This window comes from Cetorhinus maximus, chromosome 22 (assembly GCF_964194155.1).
Source record: "Cetorhinus maximus chromosome 22, sCetMax3.hap1.1, whole genome shotgun sequence".
Taxonomy (NCBI): domain Eukaryota; kingdom Metazoa; phylum Chordata; class Chondrichthyes; order Lamniformes; family Cetorhinidae; genus Cetorhinus; species Cetorhinus maximus.
The window spans coordinates 37,900,546-37,917,994 of record NC_135900.1 but is presented as its reverse complement, the minus strand read 5'-3'; the positions used below and the strand labels follow the sequence as shown (position 1 = coordinate 37,917,994).

Genomic DNA, 17,449 nt, shown 5'->3' with positions numbered 1-17,449 from the left:
AAGCCACAGGCAGGGAGACATTCTTAGAAGTTTGACAATAGTGAACATTATGTACAAATGATTAACACCCATGGCCAGACTGTGCAACTAATTCTCCTTAACTTTCCTAACACTGCTGCTACATCTTGGTGCTCCCCGGACATCCACAGCGGAGGTGGAGGCGGCCTGCTGACTGTGATGCCGTGATGACTTTGGTGGGCGTCCTCTGGAGGGTTGAGACTTGGAGGGCCCCGGCCTGCTTTCAGAGTCCTGCTGTGTGGCAGTGGCACCCTCCTCGGCCTATGAAGCTGGAGCTGCAGAGGTCACAGGAAGAGGGGAGTCAGATGGGCCAGTCACTCCCAGAGCCAGCTGGGTGGGTGGCCCAGGACTGTGCACCTGGTGATCCTCCTCCCTATGGGTGCCCGATGGCCCCTGGCTGACTCCGTGAATGAGCGTCCGACCGCCATGGAAATGGCATGTTTCACGGGAGTGAATATATAATGAGGTGGGCTTGGGAAGATATGATGTGAAAACCCGCCACTTTCCTCGGTGGGTAGGACTCCATTTTACCCACCTGCCAACGCACTTAGTCCAATTCTGAGAAAGTTCAGCCCTATATTTGTGAGCTCAGAGAGGTGTGAAGCACCTGCTCCTGTTTTCTGCCTCTTCCTAGTGTTCTGTGTTTTCTTCTGCAAGGAAAAGAACAGACTTGAGCAAGAGTAATGGCCGGTCTTCAGCCGATGGAAGAAGTGTATTTGGTGATGGTGACTATGAGAGGTGTAAAATTGCACAAGGCAGAGGGGGAAATGCAGGATGGATAGATGGAATGCAAGGAAGTGCATAAAAAAAGTGTATAAGGTAAGTGTGTGTGCAGTCATCTTTTCTGATTAAGTCATTAAAGCACTTTTTTCTTTGAATCCAGGAGTTTGGCACTATGTCCCTGCTATTCACTTTCTAGGCCATTTCCAGTCAAATCATCTTGGCTTCATCAACATTTCTTCCCACTGCTGGAGCAGATTATCTTTGGCTCCTCACAGTCCCCAGCAGTACACCAAGGGAGGTGTCATTGAAATGTTATCTTGTCTTATTCCCAATTCTTCCACATTACATCTTCAGTTTAGTCCTTTAAATACTGGTATTGAGATGGTGTCATTTGGATCCTCATCACATTAGCTACACTAGGTGCCAAACTTGCAAGTAAAATGCTAATGAGCAGGCTGAGTTAAAATGCCAGAGGGACATACTGAACTTACTTCCAGGTTTCTTGCATGATATTGGAACTGCTCCACCTTACCCCAGCTTTACTGAGCATATGTTAGAGCTATTACTTCCAAACTTCATTGCGTGCACTTAAAATGACTGGCAAAAACATTTGTTATTTTGGCAGATTTTTCTTTAATTGTATTTAAGTTGAAACAGAAAATAAAGAATTTTCATTGTGATGATTATCAAACATCAGGGAACAGTCTCAAAAAATTTCATCACGTTAAACAACCCCAAGCAATTATGCCAACCACCTACCAAATTTTCAGTAAAACACCACTTCCATCATCGAAGAGATTCTTCCACCCAAAATCATAATCTTTTGCAATGTATGTGGTCAGCAGGGATATAGTATAAAATGTGTGCAATCTATTTCATCTCATTGACAGAGGTTACAAACTACTGACTACAAAAAATTAAACTATAAATTGCAGTTCAAGCTAATAACGTTAACAACCAATAAAGTTAGTACTAAATAATTAACATGCTATAAAATGAGGTAGCACTGTGGTGATGAAAGGTTGGATTCCACAGAGTTGTATGATGTGGGATTATGCCTACAAGTCTTCATGAGGTACAAGCCTACACATATCGTACAGCTATTTTGAGAAAACCATTGGTTAAAACTGAAGAGTGTGCCCGTCATCTGGTCACCCAACCAGATGGAAAAGGAAAATCAAGTAAAGTCTCTATCTTACGCACAGAATAACCTAGGAAGTAGATTTTAACTTTAAGCATATTTCTGGAAACCACCCCAGTGAGCAGGATTTCCCACCCAGTTGAAGAAACAGGGTGCCCCACAGATTTTAACCGTTGAGCCTCATTTAAGTGCCATTGTTCCACTTCCCAACAGAACAGGTATGAAAATAGCTCCAGGTGAGTGACAGCAAAGATTGTGTATACTTGTGCCACCTTCCAAGTTAGTGGCAGGGATGCAAGGGGAAAGTCTAGGTCAAGGGAGGATGCACCCTCCAACACCAGTTAAAATTTTATTGGGGCCCTACATTTATTCTTGGAGTATGCGTGTCACTGGTAAAGCTGTCATTTATTATTGCCATTCCTAGTTGCTCTATAAAAGATGATGGTGGACCATCTTCTTGAACTGCTGCAGTCTGAATGGTGAAGGTGTTCCTATAGTAATGAGGCAGGGAGATTCAGGATTTTAAGCAAGTGACAGTGAAGGAATGGCAGTATGTGTCCAAGTTAGGATTGTGTGGGTTTGGCAAAGAAATTAGAGGTGATGGTGTTTCCATCTACTTGCTGCCTTGTCCTTCCAAGTGGTAGCCATGAGTTCGGGAAGTGGCAAGTTGTTACAGTGCATCGTGTAAATAGTACATCTGCAGCCATTGTATACACATCTTGGATGTTTAGCAGATGAGGTGCCATTAAGCAGACTCCTTTGTCCTGGATTGTGTAAAGCTTCTTAAATGTTATTCACATATGCATTTGGGCAAGTGAAAAGTATTCCAAGCTTGTGCCTTTTAATTGGCAGAAAACCTTTGGGAATTAGGTGGTGAGCCACTCACTGCAGATTATTCAGCCTCTGAGCTGGTCTAGTAGCCTTAGCATTTATATGGTGGGTACATTCATGTAGAGTTTCTGGTTAATCATACCTCAGAATGTGGATGGGTAGAAGGTAAGTTGATGGTAATGTATTAGGCTCTCTTGTTACAGTCATTTCCAATATTTGCATTACATGAATGCCACTGGCCACTTGTCAGCTCGAGCCTGAATGTTGTTCAGGCTTTGCTGCATGTGGGTATAGGTTCTTTCATTATCTGAGGAGTTGCAAATACCCCTGAGTGCTCTGCAGTCATCAGAGAATAGTTCCACTTCTAAGTTGGAGGAAAAGTCTTTGATAAAGCAATGGAAGATAGTTGAACATAGGACACTGTCCTAGGGAATCCCTACAGCAATGCCTTGGGCTGAGATGATTAGCCCCCAAAAACTAAAACCATTTTCCACTGTGCCAAGCATGACATTTGCCAGTGAGAGATTTTCCCCTGATCATCAAGGACTTCAGTTCTACTGGGACTTCTTAGAGTCATACACGACTAGTGCCTTAGGGTCAAGAGTAGACATTCTCACTTCACCTTCTGTATCCCATTGATCTGACAGGAACAGCAATTCTAGAATTTGCATAAATTTTGAAATGCCACCTGTTTAAGTAAGAACCTCATGCACCTATTAAACCCTGTAAGTTAACATCACAAAGTCAGCAATGGTAGGGTTAAAAATTGATCCAGTAATTGTTTTGCCATCCCAACATCACTTAGATATCAAGGCTAGAATTAAAGTATTCTGTTAATTTCAGCATACTAAAATACAACATTATTAAAATTACTGCCTTGTTTTGTGTCTTATGGTATATATTAAAACTATGCAGCTCTTCTCTGACTCTCAACTTCATGCACAAATTAAGAGCAGAATTTTTCTCAAAAGTTATATTATTGTATGCTATTAACAGAAGTAAAAAAAAAACTTAATTAGAAATACCAGCACAAAAAATATCTTGTGCAACCGAAGGTTGTGGATACTTTCTTGTAAAACAGATATAATCAAGACACATTTGACTCAGTGCTGAAATAGCATCAAAAACAAACTGTTGTTGAACAACATTTATCTCAAACAGGAAAAATAGCACCAAATCAGGGTGTGTTTGCATCAAGAGTGATCAGTTCAACCTACACTGCATGAAGAGCAGAATAAAAGGGCTTTAAAATTTGTTATATAAAGCACAGCTCAACAGAAATTCTATAGATACTCCTGCTCTATGTTGTTAACTTGCAGGATTTAAGAATGACAAAATCCACAAGCCAACATATCCTGTATGAATTTAACAACTATTTCTTGATTTATAGTAGATTGTTGAAGGTTCCGCTGTACTAACCTGGAATGGGATTACACATGTACAAAATCTATGCAGACTTTAGAAAAGACATACAATGAACATTGCTGAATGAAAATGTACAACTCCTCGTTATCTTTAGACTTCTCCCACAACAAATCATTTAATACTAAAATGAAAAACATTTTTTAAACCTCCACCAAAATTAATCTTGCAGTTGTATTAATAATGAGATATCACTAAAACCTGCAGTACAGTCACTTTATCTCTGTGCAAAACTTGTAACAATTTAATCGATCTCCGGTAGCAGAAACTAGAATTAAAAGCATGTATAATCATAAACTGCATAGTTGAGCAGGTTTGTCTTTTTAGGTGCACAGTGAAAAGAATGACTATTTCCATGATGAACATGGAGTTTAAAATATATAATCATTTATGACAGTGTTACCAGCCAGTTTTTTTGTCAAGAGGGCAAGTGGTGTTAAACTGACTATCAAAGTCCAGTGACAGGTTGATCTGCGATTTCAATTAAAAAACAATGATGATTATAAAATCAGAGGGATAATCCATTATGCAGAATACAATGGATCTACCTCGTTATCCAGTCTCTCAGATTTCACACACTCCTGAAGGCACAGCATGCTATGCTCAATTTACTAACATATTTTGTTCAGTTTATGTATCAAATACGCTGCTTCCTAACTCTGACTGAAGGGATGCTATATTGGTGTGAATGCAAATGCGTATGCATCTGAATCATGACTACTTCCAAGGTTCACATACATAAAGGTCTAGAACCCTGACAGAACTTTCATGCATTGTTAGATCACCAACCTACTCTATTTTTTAATAAAGAACAATAGAAACATTTAGAAAAAAAATTCTATAATTGAGAGGCAGCTGTTCTAATTCAACTTAATGAAGAGAACAAGATGCTTTTAGCAGCGATAACCAGAGAATGGGTCAGTGATAGACCAATGCACCTGTAATTTTCAATTTCTGTGATTCAGAGACCAATTTACAGACATTTTTTTGCCAATAAAAGAGAAAAATATTTTACAGGAAGGGAGATTGGGAGCATGATGAACTCTTAATATCATGGTTATTCTTGCTATTAACATTATTGCCTTTAAGCAGACAGACTTTAGGGTGTCTTCTATATTTTATTCTTAACAGATGATTCAGTAACAGGATTATCCTGCGCAGTACAACTCCCTGTTGTAATTTATTCCTACTATGCTTGCAACAAAGAATCTGATACAAACCTGCCTGTGTACACATTTCAGCAGTTCACATAAAAAAAATGTAAAAACAAATCCTTAGTGGATTTGTAACATTACAAATTGAATTGTATTGTGTAAATAAATCAGGAGTCAGACTTCCAGTCATCTCATTTGCTGACGTATGACCACAAAATACTGATTGCTTTCCCTTTTTATTTTAAGTGAAGACACTGAATTATTTCAGAACCAGTCCATCATATGGCAATAATGGTATGACATGTAATGTCTAGACTGGTATTAAATTTGTAAAGAGACTAGAATGTAACTAACGATTTATTTAAACAAAGGCTGTGCAACCCAAAAATGTTTTATTGCACACATTTAAAATTGAGGGAAAATCCAACAGATAGCTTTTATTCCTTTATCATCTCTGCTTGATGTTAATGATCAAAGTCATCTGAAATCGGGAGGGAGTGATTATTCATGTGGCCATCAAGTACTGGGACCTGAAAAACAAAAAAAAACAGTGAGAAAAAAAACTTTTGACCACAAAGAATTTTTTTTTTCATTTAAAAACAGGAAAGTTAAATATGATTATACAAATATACAAAATTAGGTTGACAGGAAAGTTGTTAACTGTGTTTTAAAATTGGGCCCAGAGCTGTTTCTCCCCCATATGGGCAGTGAAGTTAACTCTGCATTAATAAGCCTTACTCCTTAAATAAATGATATTAATTTTACAGATAGCACTACTTGGCAGGGCTTTTCTTCAAACTTTATATTTGTGCATGCAAATCAACATGAAACAAATGGATCATTTTGTACAGCTCAAATACAAGACAAATGAATTTAACGGAATTTACCACATGACAGATCAATGCGATAAGAAATCTGTTTAACTATAGCATAATGTGTATATGGATAATGGATCATCTGTTTTAGACCTTTAATTTTAGCTGCAAGTAGTTGCGATATGCTGCATTAAATAAAATGGAACCAATTGTAACAGCATTTCCACTCAACTGTTTAAACATTATAAAATTTTAAATTATTAAACCTCTAAGTAGAAGAAAGACAAAGACAAAGCTGTGATGTTAGTCTTCAATGGAGTTTAGTCCTGTAGCTGAAAATTTTGTAATTCCTAAATTACCACACCATTTACTATATATATGTTTTCTTTTAAGCTTCTTTTAAGAGACATCAAGGAGGGAAACAATGGAAACTGCCTTTCTTTCAGATTAGCACCTTTGCTGTTTGAACATGCAATAACAGAATAGCAAATAAATGAAAAGCGCAAATTTAAGAATGCAAAGGCTATAATTCTTTTTTTCAGGGGAACAGGGGAGGGGATAAAAACTATTTTCCATTCAAGTTACGTTAATATGCCTCATTCTAATTATCATTGCTTTTTATAAATCTATATCGTTCCTTTTGTTTTGCTGAGTGTCATATTCCTAACCAATATTATGCTCAAAATCCACATTTAGACCCATTCCAACATGCTGTACCAATGAAAATTTCAACTTTGATCGATTTTTGTTAGGTAAGGGTATTAAGGAATGTGGAACCAAGATGGGTAAATGGAGTTAAGATACAGGTGAGCCATGACCTGATTGAATGGTAGAACATGCACGAGGAGCTGAATGGCCTACTTTTGCTCCTATGGAGTAATGGGGTGTGGTTAAACGATTCCCAACAAAGTAGACTATTGATTTCAATCATTTTACTGTGGATAGTTGCTAAGTGGATACTTGGCACTTATGTGTAGAAGTGTGGGAAGGGAATCAATAGTTTCCTTAAAATATGGATCTTAAAGATAAAAAAAGCTACTTCAACTTAACCTCTGGGTAATGGTATACCAGTCTTTATTTTCTGTTTGGATCCCTCCTCTGTCAACATCCTAGGATAGGTGAATTATCAATGGTATAATGACTAAGGAGTTATGTTAAGAGTCACAGGTCATGTGTATTAGTGACCTTGGAAGCTACAAAGACATTGTGGGCAGAATTTTCCCAGAATTGCACTAAGTGTGGTAGTGGGCAGGTAAAATGGAGTCCTAACTACCGGCAAAAATGGTGGGTTTTCACGTTGTAACTTCCTGAGCCAGCCTAATTATTTATTTATTCCAGGGAAACGCGCAGTTTCCATGGCAAGCGTGCTCTCATTCGCCCGCTCGCCATCACCCCGCTGTTGCATCATGCTGGCCACCATCTTTAAAAGGCAGCCACCAGCAAAGCACTCATCACCACCAGCTCACCGCTGCTCAGGAGACATGGCCAGCAAAGGAAAAAAGACTGCAGCCCCCCCCTCTTCAACAACGGGTCCTTTGAGCAACTGCTAGATGCTGTGGAGGCCCAATGAGATGTGCTCTACCCCCACTCTGGCCGCAGGAAGGGCAGCAAGGTCACCAACCCGGTTTGGAAGGCGGTGGCAGCAGTGGTCAGTGCAAATGCCCTGCAGAGGAGAACAGCTACTCAGTGCTGCAAAAGGATGAACGATCACCTCCGTTCTGCCAGGGTAAGTCACTCTTTTCATCACTCCCAACTCTCCCACTCTCAAACCCATCATACATCCACAGGGCCCTCACACACTGCCAGTGCAAGGGACATCACCATTCACTCTTTCACACACACCTGCATTGTCCTCATCCCATCCATGGGACCACTCACCACCCGCACAGGCCAGGCATACTTATCATCTGGCCAGGCAGGCATCCTGATACACTCTCCCCACCTCTATCCATGCAGGACAAACTGGCTCACAACAGAAGGGTAAGGTTGCAGACAGGTGGAGGAATGCCGGAGATCAAAGTTCTGACAGAATTCGAAAACAGAGCCATCCAGCTGGCTGGCGATGACCAGGACCGGTCCCGTGCTGACGATGAGGTTGGTGCTGCTCTACCAAGTGAGGATCCAGCAGTGCAACATCCACCAGACAACAATGCCGTGAGTGACATGTCCTCTTTCACAGGCCACTGCCATGCACTAATTATCTCCCCTTCCTTTCACAGGCACATCTGCCAAACAGCCAACAGAGTCCATGAGCCAGGTCCTCCAATCAAGCCCTGAAAAAACCTCTGAAGAGGAATCTGAAGGCACCCTCCTGAAGTCCAGTCACAGCTCCCACCCACACCCTCCACCAGCGCAGACACACACACCTTGGTGGGACCTAGCTTTAGAGTAGCCTCGGGATCACAATCTGGTGAGCACATTGCACTTTCTGTTCCATAGCAGGCAGAAGCAGGGACTTCCCAGATCCCCGGCACTCGGTGGGCTGCTGGAGACCAGACCATTGCTGAGTGCGAGTCAGATGACGAGTTTCTGGATTCGGTCATGTCACAGTTGCTGGAGCTGCAAAGGCAAGCTAGGGAACAACAGGAAGGGATGCCCGCTGCACATCTCAGATTGCAAAATATGATGGAGTCGTCCCTTCAGGCTGAGGTGATAGCGCCGGCATTGCAACGTACCGAGGTCAACACTGGCAGAGTGGCGGCTACCATGGAGACCTTGGTCCATGACGTCACTCCTGCACTGCAGAGCGGGCTTAACTCCATCATTGATGCCATAGTTGGCCTCCAATAATATGTATGTGAGAGGGGTGCTGGGCAGCTCAATTTCACGCTAACTGCCCCTTCCACTCTCAGAGTCAGCCTGGGGCCCTAGGGCGCCCATAGGGAGGTGGATTGACAGGTGCACACGTCAGAGCCATCCACCCAGGTGACTCTGGGAGTGACCGGCCCATCCGAATCCCCTCTTCCTATGACCTCTGTAGTTCCAGCTTCACAGGGCGAGGAGGGTGCCACTGCCTCACTGCAGGTCCCTCAAAAGCAGGCCGGGGCCCACCAGGTCTCAGCCCTCCAGAGGATGCCCACCAAAGTCATCACAAAGGGCATCACAGTCAGCAGGCTGCCTCCACTTCTGCTGTGGATGCCCAGGGAGCACCAAGACCTAGCGGCAGGGTTAGGAAAGTTAGGTAAAAGTAGTTGCACATCCATGACCTCATGGATTCATTTGTGGGTGGCAGATTGTGAAATCCCGCAGAGGTCATCTGTGGAGCCCTGAAAGGAGCGTAGAAATTGAGCGCCGGGATGCTGAGATTGAAAGCAGCTGTGAGCACCTCCAGCAGTGACTGCTACATGGCCAGCGTTGCGAGGAGATTGCACAATGTGTGCAGTCCAACAGTCTAGTGGTAGACTCGAAGTCTGTGCCGGGAGGGATGAGGTATGGGGCACTTGGTGGCCCTTTAGTGCCTACACATTGCTTACATGAGTGAGCAGGCTAGGAGCCCGGCCCCAAATCATATCACTGAGCTGCGCCTGATCTGTCTCAGTTGCAGAGGGATGGTTAGTTTATACAGGTATCCCTAATGTGGGGCCACTTCCCTTGCTCACCCTGTCCCCCACCTCGATTGCCAGCGTGCGGGATGCAGCGCCAGGGCAGCACTTGACGCCCCCCCCCCCCTCCCCACCGACAACCATTGCTTCAGAGGCTGGCCAGCACTTGCCCCCCCCTCGTGAAGCAGGTCACGCTACATTTTCTGCGTACGCCACCAATCACGCCTGCTGCCAGTGGGCTAGGAAAATCGCGCCCTGTAACTCGATCCAATCCAATGCGTGATCCTTGTTGGAGCTGCAGCCAGAAGACCACAAATTTTTGACCCCACATCTCTATCATTCTTTGTCTCATTTTCAGCCTAGGTGTTTGCTTTCCAATGAAAGCATTTTTTGGCCACTTCAATAACTCAGATTTAAGAGAGTAGAGTCATTTCTGTTGACCCTAGAATCCTTTCTAAAACCCAAATCGCTTAAAGTATTGCAATCAAAACAATGCTCCAGTATTTTTCCAATGCTCAATGCTTTCTTAGGTTGTCAGCATCACTTTTACTATTACACTCAATGGATCTACTCATATAGTTTAGCATCCATTTGTTTTGAGCAAGCAAATCCTCAACTTTCTGGCCTCATTTATAATGTGCTTTATAATAGCAGTTTTTGGCTTGGAAAGCACCCTTTTTCTTTTAGTGACTTGGTATTCGCCATCCCTTTCTTCAATTGCTGCATCTATAAATCTTTGAATCATAGCCCTATCATAAGGCTACTCCAGTTTTAAAGCAATTTGATATAATTCATATTCTATCCACTGGTTCAGTCAGTTAGAGTACATCCTTTATATTCCCTTGAATACATTTGATACTGGTTTCATAATTCCTTTGATGTTATCATGAAACACTGTGGTGGTGCTTTGTTCGGTCTTTGCTTTGCCTGTGCCAAATTGATGTGATGGGAGTTTCCTCTCTTTAGCAGTTATGACGATTCAGAACAACCTTAATGCAGCTCTCAGTTAATAAGTCCAGAGCATAAAAATACCAAGATTCAGCACTGGTTGGCAGCTTAATCAGAAAATTCCCAGGACAGATATAATTAGAAATTATTCTTCTGAAGCTAGAATTGAAGCGTATTACCCTAGATTTTCCAAATAAAACTTAGCTGTTCTGCCATTGTAAATTGGGCAGCTTGGATCGTAAAACGTGGAGTTCTGTTCCATTAGAACTTGGCCAAAATTAGTACCTGCCTCATTTCCCACCTTCACTCAGTGGCTGTGGGAAGTACCTATCCACTTTTAGATCAGGTGGGTACATGGAAATGAGGTGAAAATGACATCAAATGGCCCATTTTTTGTCACTTCTGCTTTATCTTCCTTAGTTTTTTGCCAGTATAAGACAAACATCCTGGATTACCAGGTGCTGTAGAGGAGGAGTGAATTTAAAAAACCTAGTGGCTATAATTACAGGATTTGATGAAACCTTATTTTTGACTCATTTTTTAGTGTTTCTTTAAAAAAAAGGCAAGCTAAGCTAGCTCCATCACAGGTTCTTCACTGTCAATTACCTTTTTAAATAAGGAATCACTCCAGATTGGCATTCAGACATTAATAGCATAAAGCTATCAGCTGTGCACAGATGCATTGTATTTGTTATGGATGCCAATGTTTGCTGGAGCAAACAATTTAATTACTTTCCCAAAGAACAATCAGCACCACAATAACAGGTCACTGCATTTTTTAGTGTGGCAGGATTCCCAAAGGTATAAGATTTATAAATGTGTTCCCCTTTCTCAATTACACCACCTACATTTAATAATAAAGGATTCTATTCTCTCAATTTACAGCTCATTTTCAACCAGCAGAACCATATCATTCAAGTGTTGGATGGAATGCATATGCTGCTACCTTAACACATAACACCATCATCAAGATTTATTCCTATCAAACCACTAATATTGGACACTGACTCAGCATTAGCACTGAACATCAGGAAAGCAGACCTAACTTTACCAGTGAGCCAGAAAGCCTGGTCTCTGTTATCTGTAACCAGCTGCAAAGCCTGCAGGTGGCATAAGAGGCAGCTCTCTCAAATCTACGGCCACCATGACAGGAATCTGAGCATATGAAGGAGACAGTCAGATAGCTCTAGTGGTCACTATCATAAGATCTTCCACTGCCGATGCCTCTGGAGTTGCCACACAATCCAATGTGGCTTGCAACATGTTGCTCATAACATTGATACACTGCTCCACTTGAGTTGCCGTTAACAGCAGGTCATAGAGTTAACAGGTCAAATGTGGGCAAAAAAATCTCCTGCTGTTTACCACCTACCACTCTTCCTCAGCTGATGAATAATCAATGCTCCCTGTTGAACATCATTTTGAAAGAAGCACCGAGGGTAGGAAGGGCAAAGAACTTCATTAAGAACTTCAATCGCCATCACCAAGTGGCTCGGTAGCACCACTACTTGCCAAGCCCTGAAGGACAAAGCTGAAAGACTGAGCCTGTGGCAAACGATGAAAGAACTAGCACAAGGGGGAAAACCTACTTGACCTTAGCCTCACCAATCTACCCGTCACAGATGCATCTGCAGCCTGTGTGGTGAAGATAAGCCCAACAATGCTGTTAGGGAGGGAAGTCTGGGATTTTGACCCAACAACGATAAAGGAACAGTGATGTATTTCCAAGTCAGGATGGTGTGTAACATGGAGGGAACTTGCGAGACATGGTGTTGCCATATTCGCCTTCTGCCCATGTTTAAAGATACTACAAGTTGCATGTTTAGAAGGTGCTGTTGAAGAAAACTCAGCCAGTTGCTTCCATTGTGCATCGGAGGTGGAGAAAGTGAATGCTTAAGGTGGAGGATGATGTGCCAATCAAGCAGCTACTTTGACCTGGATGATTTCAAACTTCGAGAAGTTTGTTGGAAGTTCGAAGTGAACTCATCCAAGCAAGTGGGGAGTATTTTATCACACTCTGACTTGTGCCTTGCAGATGATGGAAAGGCTTTGGAGAATCAAGAGGTTAGCCACTTACCACAGAATTCCCAGTCTCTGACCTGCTCTTGTAGCCACAGTATTTATGTGACTTGTCCAGTTAAGCTTCTGATCAATGGTGACCCCCAGGATGTTGTTGATGAGGGATTCAACAATGCTAATGCTACTAAGTGTCAGGAGACATGATTAGGCCCTTGTGGGAGATGGTTATTGCCTGGCACTTGTACGGCACAAAATGTTAACACTGCATTCAACAAGTGGTAGACTGTATGCCCTGCAAGCGGCCCTATGAGGCTACTTATTTGACAACATTGTTTGGCTCTCCAAAACTGATGATGATGGTATCTCGCAAACTGTCATTAAATCATGCAGCAACACTATTTCCCATTCCTCCACTGACCAGCTCCTGAATAGTGCTGTTCTAAACACTTGGGGTTGACCCTAAGTATTAAAATGATTCTGATCTTGAAAATTATGGTGAGGCTTTTGCTCTCATGGTTCTTACTACTCCCAGTCAGGATAACACCGGACCAGGAATCTGGGCTAGTTTAACAGAATGTACCCAACTCTGCTACACCTGACATTGCATTTGGTACTAACACCAGGTGCAAACTATAGAAAGGCGCTCCACTGCCCATCACAGCATACTTTATTTTGATCAACACAAAAATAAATGATGTAAGGAAAAAATTAGTTACAAGGCAATGTGTGGTGTCATTGATTGGCCTTTCAATTCTGAAATATAAATTCAAATCCAGCCTAAGTTGAAACGATGGAAGTCAAATATCTGTTGGTTGCAAGGGTCCCACTTCTCCACAGCCCATTTCCTTGAATATGTGGACACACATCATAAAGTGTTCTTAATTTTGCACATTGGGATTGATTTGATAATCACAAAGGAGGACCACAGGATGGTTTGGTGTAGGTAACTGAATCCATCAAGTTGTGCAAATGCAGTGCTGATCACAGACTGGGCAGGATAGAGTGAGCTTTACTGTACATTTAATTGTGCTGCACATGATCTAGGAGTGTTTGATATACCAAGTACCTGAAATGGGAAAGTGTTTAATTTCCTAGTACTAATACAAACCTAAAAACAATTCACAGAAACCTAAAATAATTCATAAAAAATTAAAAAGATGATGATGATGTTAGCTTGTAATTATTTACCAAATCTGCTCTTCCTACAATGTCTCTATAAATTCACTGGGGTAACCACTTTATAACCAAGTTATACACTTATCTTGGGCTGGATTTTTAGTATGTTAAATTTGCTCAAGTGTGTGTCTATCATAAGTATGCTCCCAATATAAATTTCAACCTAAAGACCTGAAATTTTCTTAACATTTCTTATGATGTTTTTAACGAAAATTACACTCAGATTACTTACTTTTCAAATTTCAACAACTCAACAAGCAGTATTTTGTTAAACCACTTTAGTGCAACTTGCAGCTTATACAGTAGGCCACCACCATAAAATACAAAATCTGCATCCTACTCAGTTTCTTAAATTACTACCTATAATATGGGACTGCAGGGCTCATTTTATTCAAATTTACCAACCTATGAAAATAATTTAGATCTGGTTATTACGCTTTTGAGTAAAAAGTGTCCTTTGTGGCTTTCAATTGTAAATATGGAGTCCAATCATTGATGCCTGCTTTTCTCTATCTTGAATTTTTAAGCAGTATTTTTGGTTGATCCGCAAGCATTCAAACAGCAGTGGATCAGCCTTATAGGATTCACTGCACATAGTAGTGCAAGCTAGGTGAACTAACTCTGCTAATTACAGCTTTTTGCTATGGATTCTTTAAAACATTTGCTTTTTCAGCAGTGTACAAAACTGCATTCTTTCCTCCACTTCACAGAATACCTGCAAATGAAGAGGATCAATATGCAGCCTGCTGTTCCTTGTATAGGCTGCTAGGGGGTAGTAACGAATGTGGCTTCAAAGCTCTCCCACCCTTTCCTCCCCTTGGTGGGAGAAAGCGCAATCTCCACATTTTGGAGTGCTGATAGAATGGCAAAATATATCTAAAGAGCTAGAAGACAAGGCAGTAGAAGTCATGCTTCAGCTATACAAAGCCCTTGATGAGCCGTACCTAGAGTACTGCAAGCAGTCTGGGCACCACATCTTAGGAAGGATATATTGGCCTTGGAGGGAGCAGAGTGTGGGATTTACCTGGGCTTCAAAACGTTTAAATTACAAGGAGAGTTTACACAAACTAGGGCTGTATTCCCAGAAACTTAACGTTAAGGGGTGATTTGAGTGAAGTTTGCAAGGTATTAAGAAGAACGGATAGGATAGATAGTGAGAAAATATTTCTGGGAGTCTCAGACACGGAGGTCACAGTCCAAAAATTAGAGACAGACCTTTCAGGGTGAAATTAGGAATCACTTCTACACAGAAAGGGTGGTAGAAGTTTGGAACTCTTTTCTGAAAATGGCAAATGAAGCTGGATTAATTGTTAATTTTAGAACCAAGATTGATCATTTTTGTTACTCAAAACTATTAAGGGATATGGGGAAAAGGCAGGTATATGGAATTAGGAGCATGATCTCATTGAATGCTGGACAGGCTTAAGGAGCTAAATGGCCTACTCCTATCCCTATGTTCATAACAAAAAAAAAATTAATTTTACTTTGAATATTTGAAAGAGCAGGAAAAAGACTGCACCCTGAAAGGCTGAAAAATAATTAGCTACATATTTTCAATACTGAATACTGTAAGAATGCTGAGTCAAAGGACATTCCTTGCATCACATATTCTGAGAATATACACAATTGAAAATATGCACGGTGGCGAAACCTTTTATGCAGAAAGGGTCACTTTGTGTCTGCTTTGCGATTCTTGTGACTAGTCTTTTATTATAATCCCTATGATTTAGAATTGCACGCTTCCAAATGGTTAGAAAGTTTTTCATAGGATATCCTGAATAATAAAAAAAAGTTTATGAAATCAAACCCTGGTGACATCATTGCCTTAAAAATAAATTGTTTTTACAACTCATGAAAGGGCTCCAGTCTTTTTCAAAGCAAAGGACTCATTCCTGGTGGTGCAGAATGAAGATCACACTAAGAACAGCCAACTTAAGTACAGGTATTCCTGGGACTTAAACCAAGAATCTCCGATTTGGCGGTGAGTAATTTGTTACTAGCACACTCTGGGCATAAAGTTTAAAAATGGGCCACTAGTTTTATTTGGTGATGAAAATACACAAGACAAATAAAGTCAACTTACAGATTTAGGTTTATAAGCTCCAAGTTTGAAGCGACAACAGATGACATCAACTAAAAAACCCACAAGTCCATGTAGCATGCCTAAAGAAAGAATAGATCAAGCATGTAAGCTCCATGTTACTACACTAATGCGATAATGCTGAGTTAGCATGTCAAGCAAAATACTATACAATGTCCTTTATTTTCAGTTTATGACCTTAAATTTGAAAAGTAATATACAATTATTTTCCAAAGAAAAAAAGCATTTTTGAACTTTGAATCCCAGGGTCAACTGTCTGCCCTATATAAAAAATAATTAACAAATCAACAATACATGCCAGGTTTGAGCTTCAAGAACAAATGGATTGCTCACATGGCACATTCAGTTCATACATGTTGGTGCAATCAGGAAGGGAGGGTAACACATATGTTAACACATATTGTTAATGCAATCAATATGATCTAAAAGGTAATAACTGGGTAGCAGTGGAGTTCTAAGTTCTCCGAAAGAATACACTAAAAAGTCAGCAGCAGAAAATATAATGTAATTCGTCACAAAGCGACGAAGATTATAAGATTGGCATTTCACCCAAAAGAAAATAGTTTAACAACTCTATAGTCAAACACAAAATACTGCCAATATTTTCAGGACCCAAAGATTAAAAAGTAATTTTTGACAACATTTTGCTAATAGATTTTACATAGCTGACACCTATTAAGGGTATTAAAGTTAACAAGACATATGTGATGGTTTTATCTGCACACAAAGGAATACTAGCTAGAATTTCTGCCATTTTGACATCAGGTTCATTGAGAAGTTTCACCTCAGTTCATGCACACTGTATTTTGACATAAACTAATGCAAATTCCACACAATTACCAAATGTGTCCATTTTAGTAGAATCAAAGAGTTTCCTGAGTTGCAATACCCAAACTGGATTCAATATTGCAACTTCAATCATCATTCACGACCAGGAGCAATTGGTTATCTCAGTCTGAAAATATAACTTTTTCGTTAGTATGGTGATGTGTTTTTCGAGAAAATCTTGATTTTCTTAAATAGTTTTAAAAATGTTTTAAATAAGTGTTGGGTGGCGGGGTGGGGGTGTTGGGTGCAGTGAGTGCAGATGAATCTTTCATTTTTGACAACCAGCGCAATCATCAAGCAAAAATGAGCTGATGTCTCTGGACGTGGAGCTCGCTAGAAAAGCTGACGTTTATTGCCCATTTATTGCTCATTGTCCTTGAGGCGGTAGTGCTGAGCCTTCTTCCTGAACTGCTCTAATCCGTGTAGTGAAGGTACTCCAATAATGTTAAGTAGGGAGTTCGAGGATTTTAACACATCAAGAACAAAGGAATGGCAATAGATGCCCAAGGTAGGATGGTGTGCGACTTAGAGGAAAACTTGGAGGTTGTGCTGTTCTAAGCACTTGTTGCCTTCGTCCTTCTAGGTGGTGGTCACAGGTGTGTTTCAGAAGCCGCCTGGGCGAGTTGCTGCAGTGCATCTTGTAGATGGCACACATTGCAGTCACAGTACTCTGCTGGTGGAAGGCATGATGGACTGCTGCTCAAACAAACTGTTTTGGCTTGGATGGTGTT

At 41.0% G+C, this 17,449-nt stretch overlaps 1 protein-coding gene across 3 annotated transcripts in view; it reads right to left on the bottom strand.

Annotated features, from left to right (window-relative positions):
• Nucleotides 1-5,662: 5,662 nt before the first annotated feature.
• The window catches only part of ergic2 (ERGIC and golgi 2), a 72,253-nt gene continuing 60,466 nt past the window's right edge, over nucleotides 5,663-17,449 (bottom strand). For all 3 annotated transcript variants that reach the window (XM_078568125.1, XM_078568126.1, XM_078568127.1), the window contains 2 exons: nucleotides 15,873-15,952; nucleotides 5,663-5,819 (listed from right to left, as the gene is read on the bottom strand). In XM_078568125.1, the coding sequence (XP_078424251.1) occupies nucleotides 5,754-5,819; nucleotides 15,873-15,952 (146 nt within the window). In that variant the 3' untranslated portion in view covers nucleotides 5,663-5,753. The remainder of the gene's footprint in view (nucleotides 5,820-15,872; nucleotides 15,953-17,449) is intronic.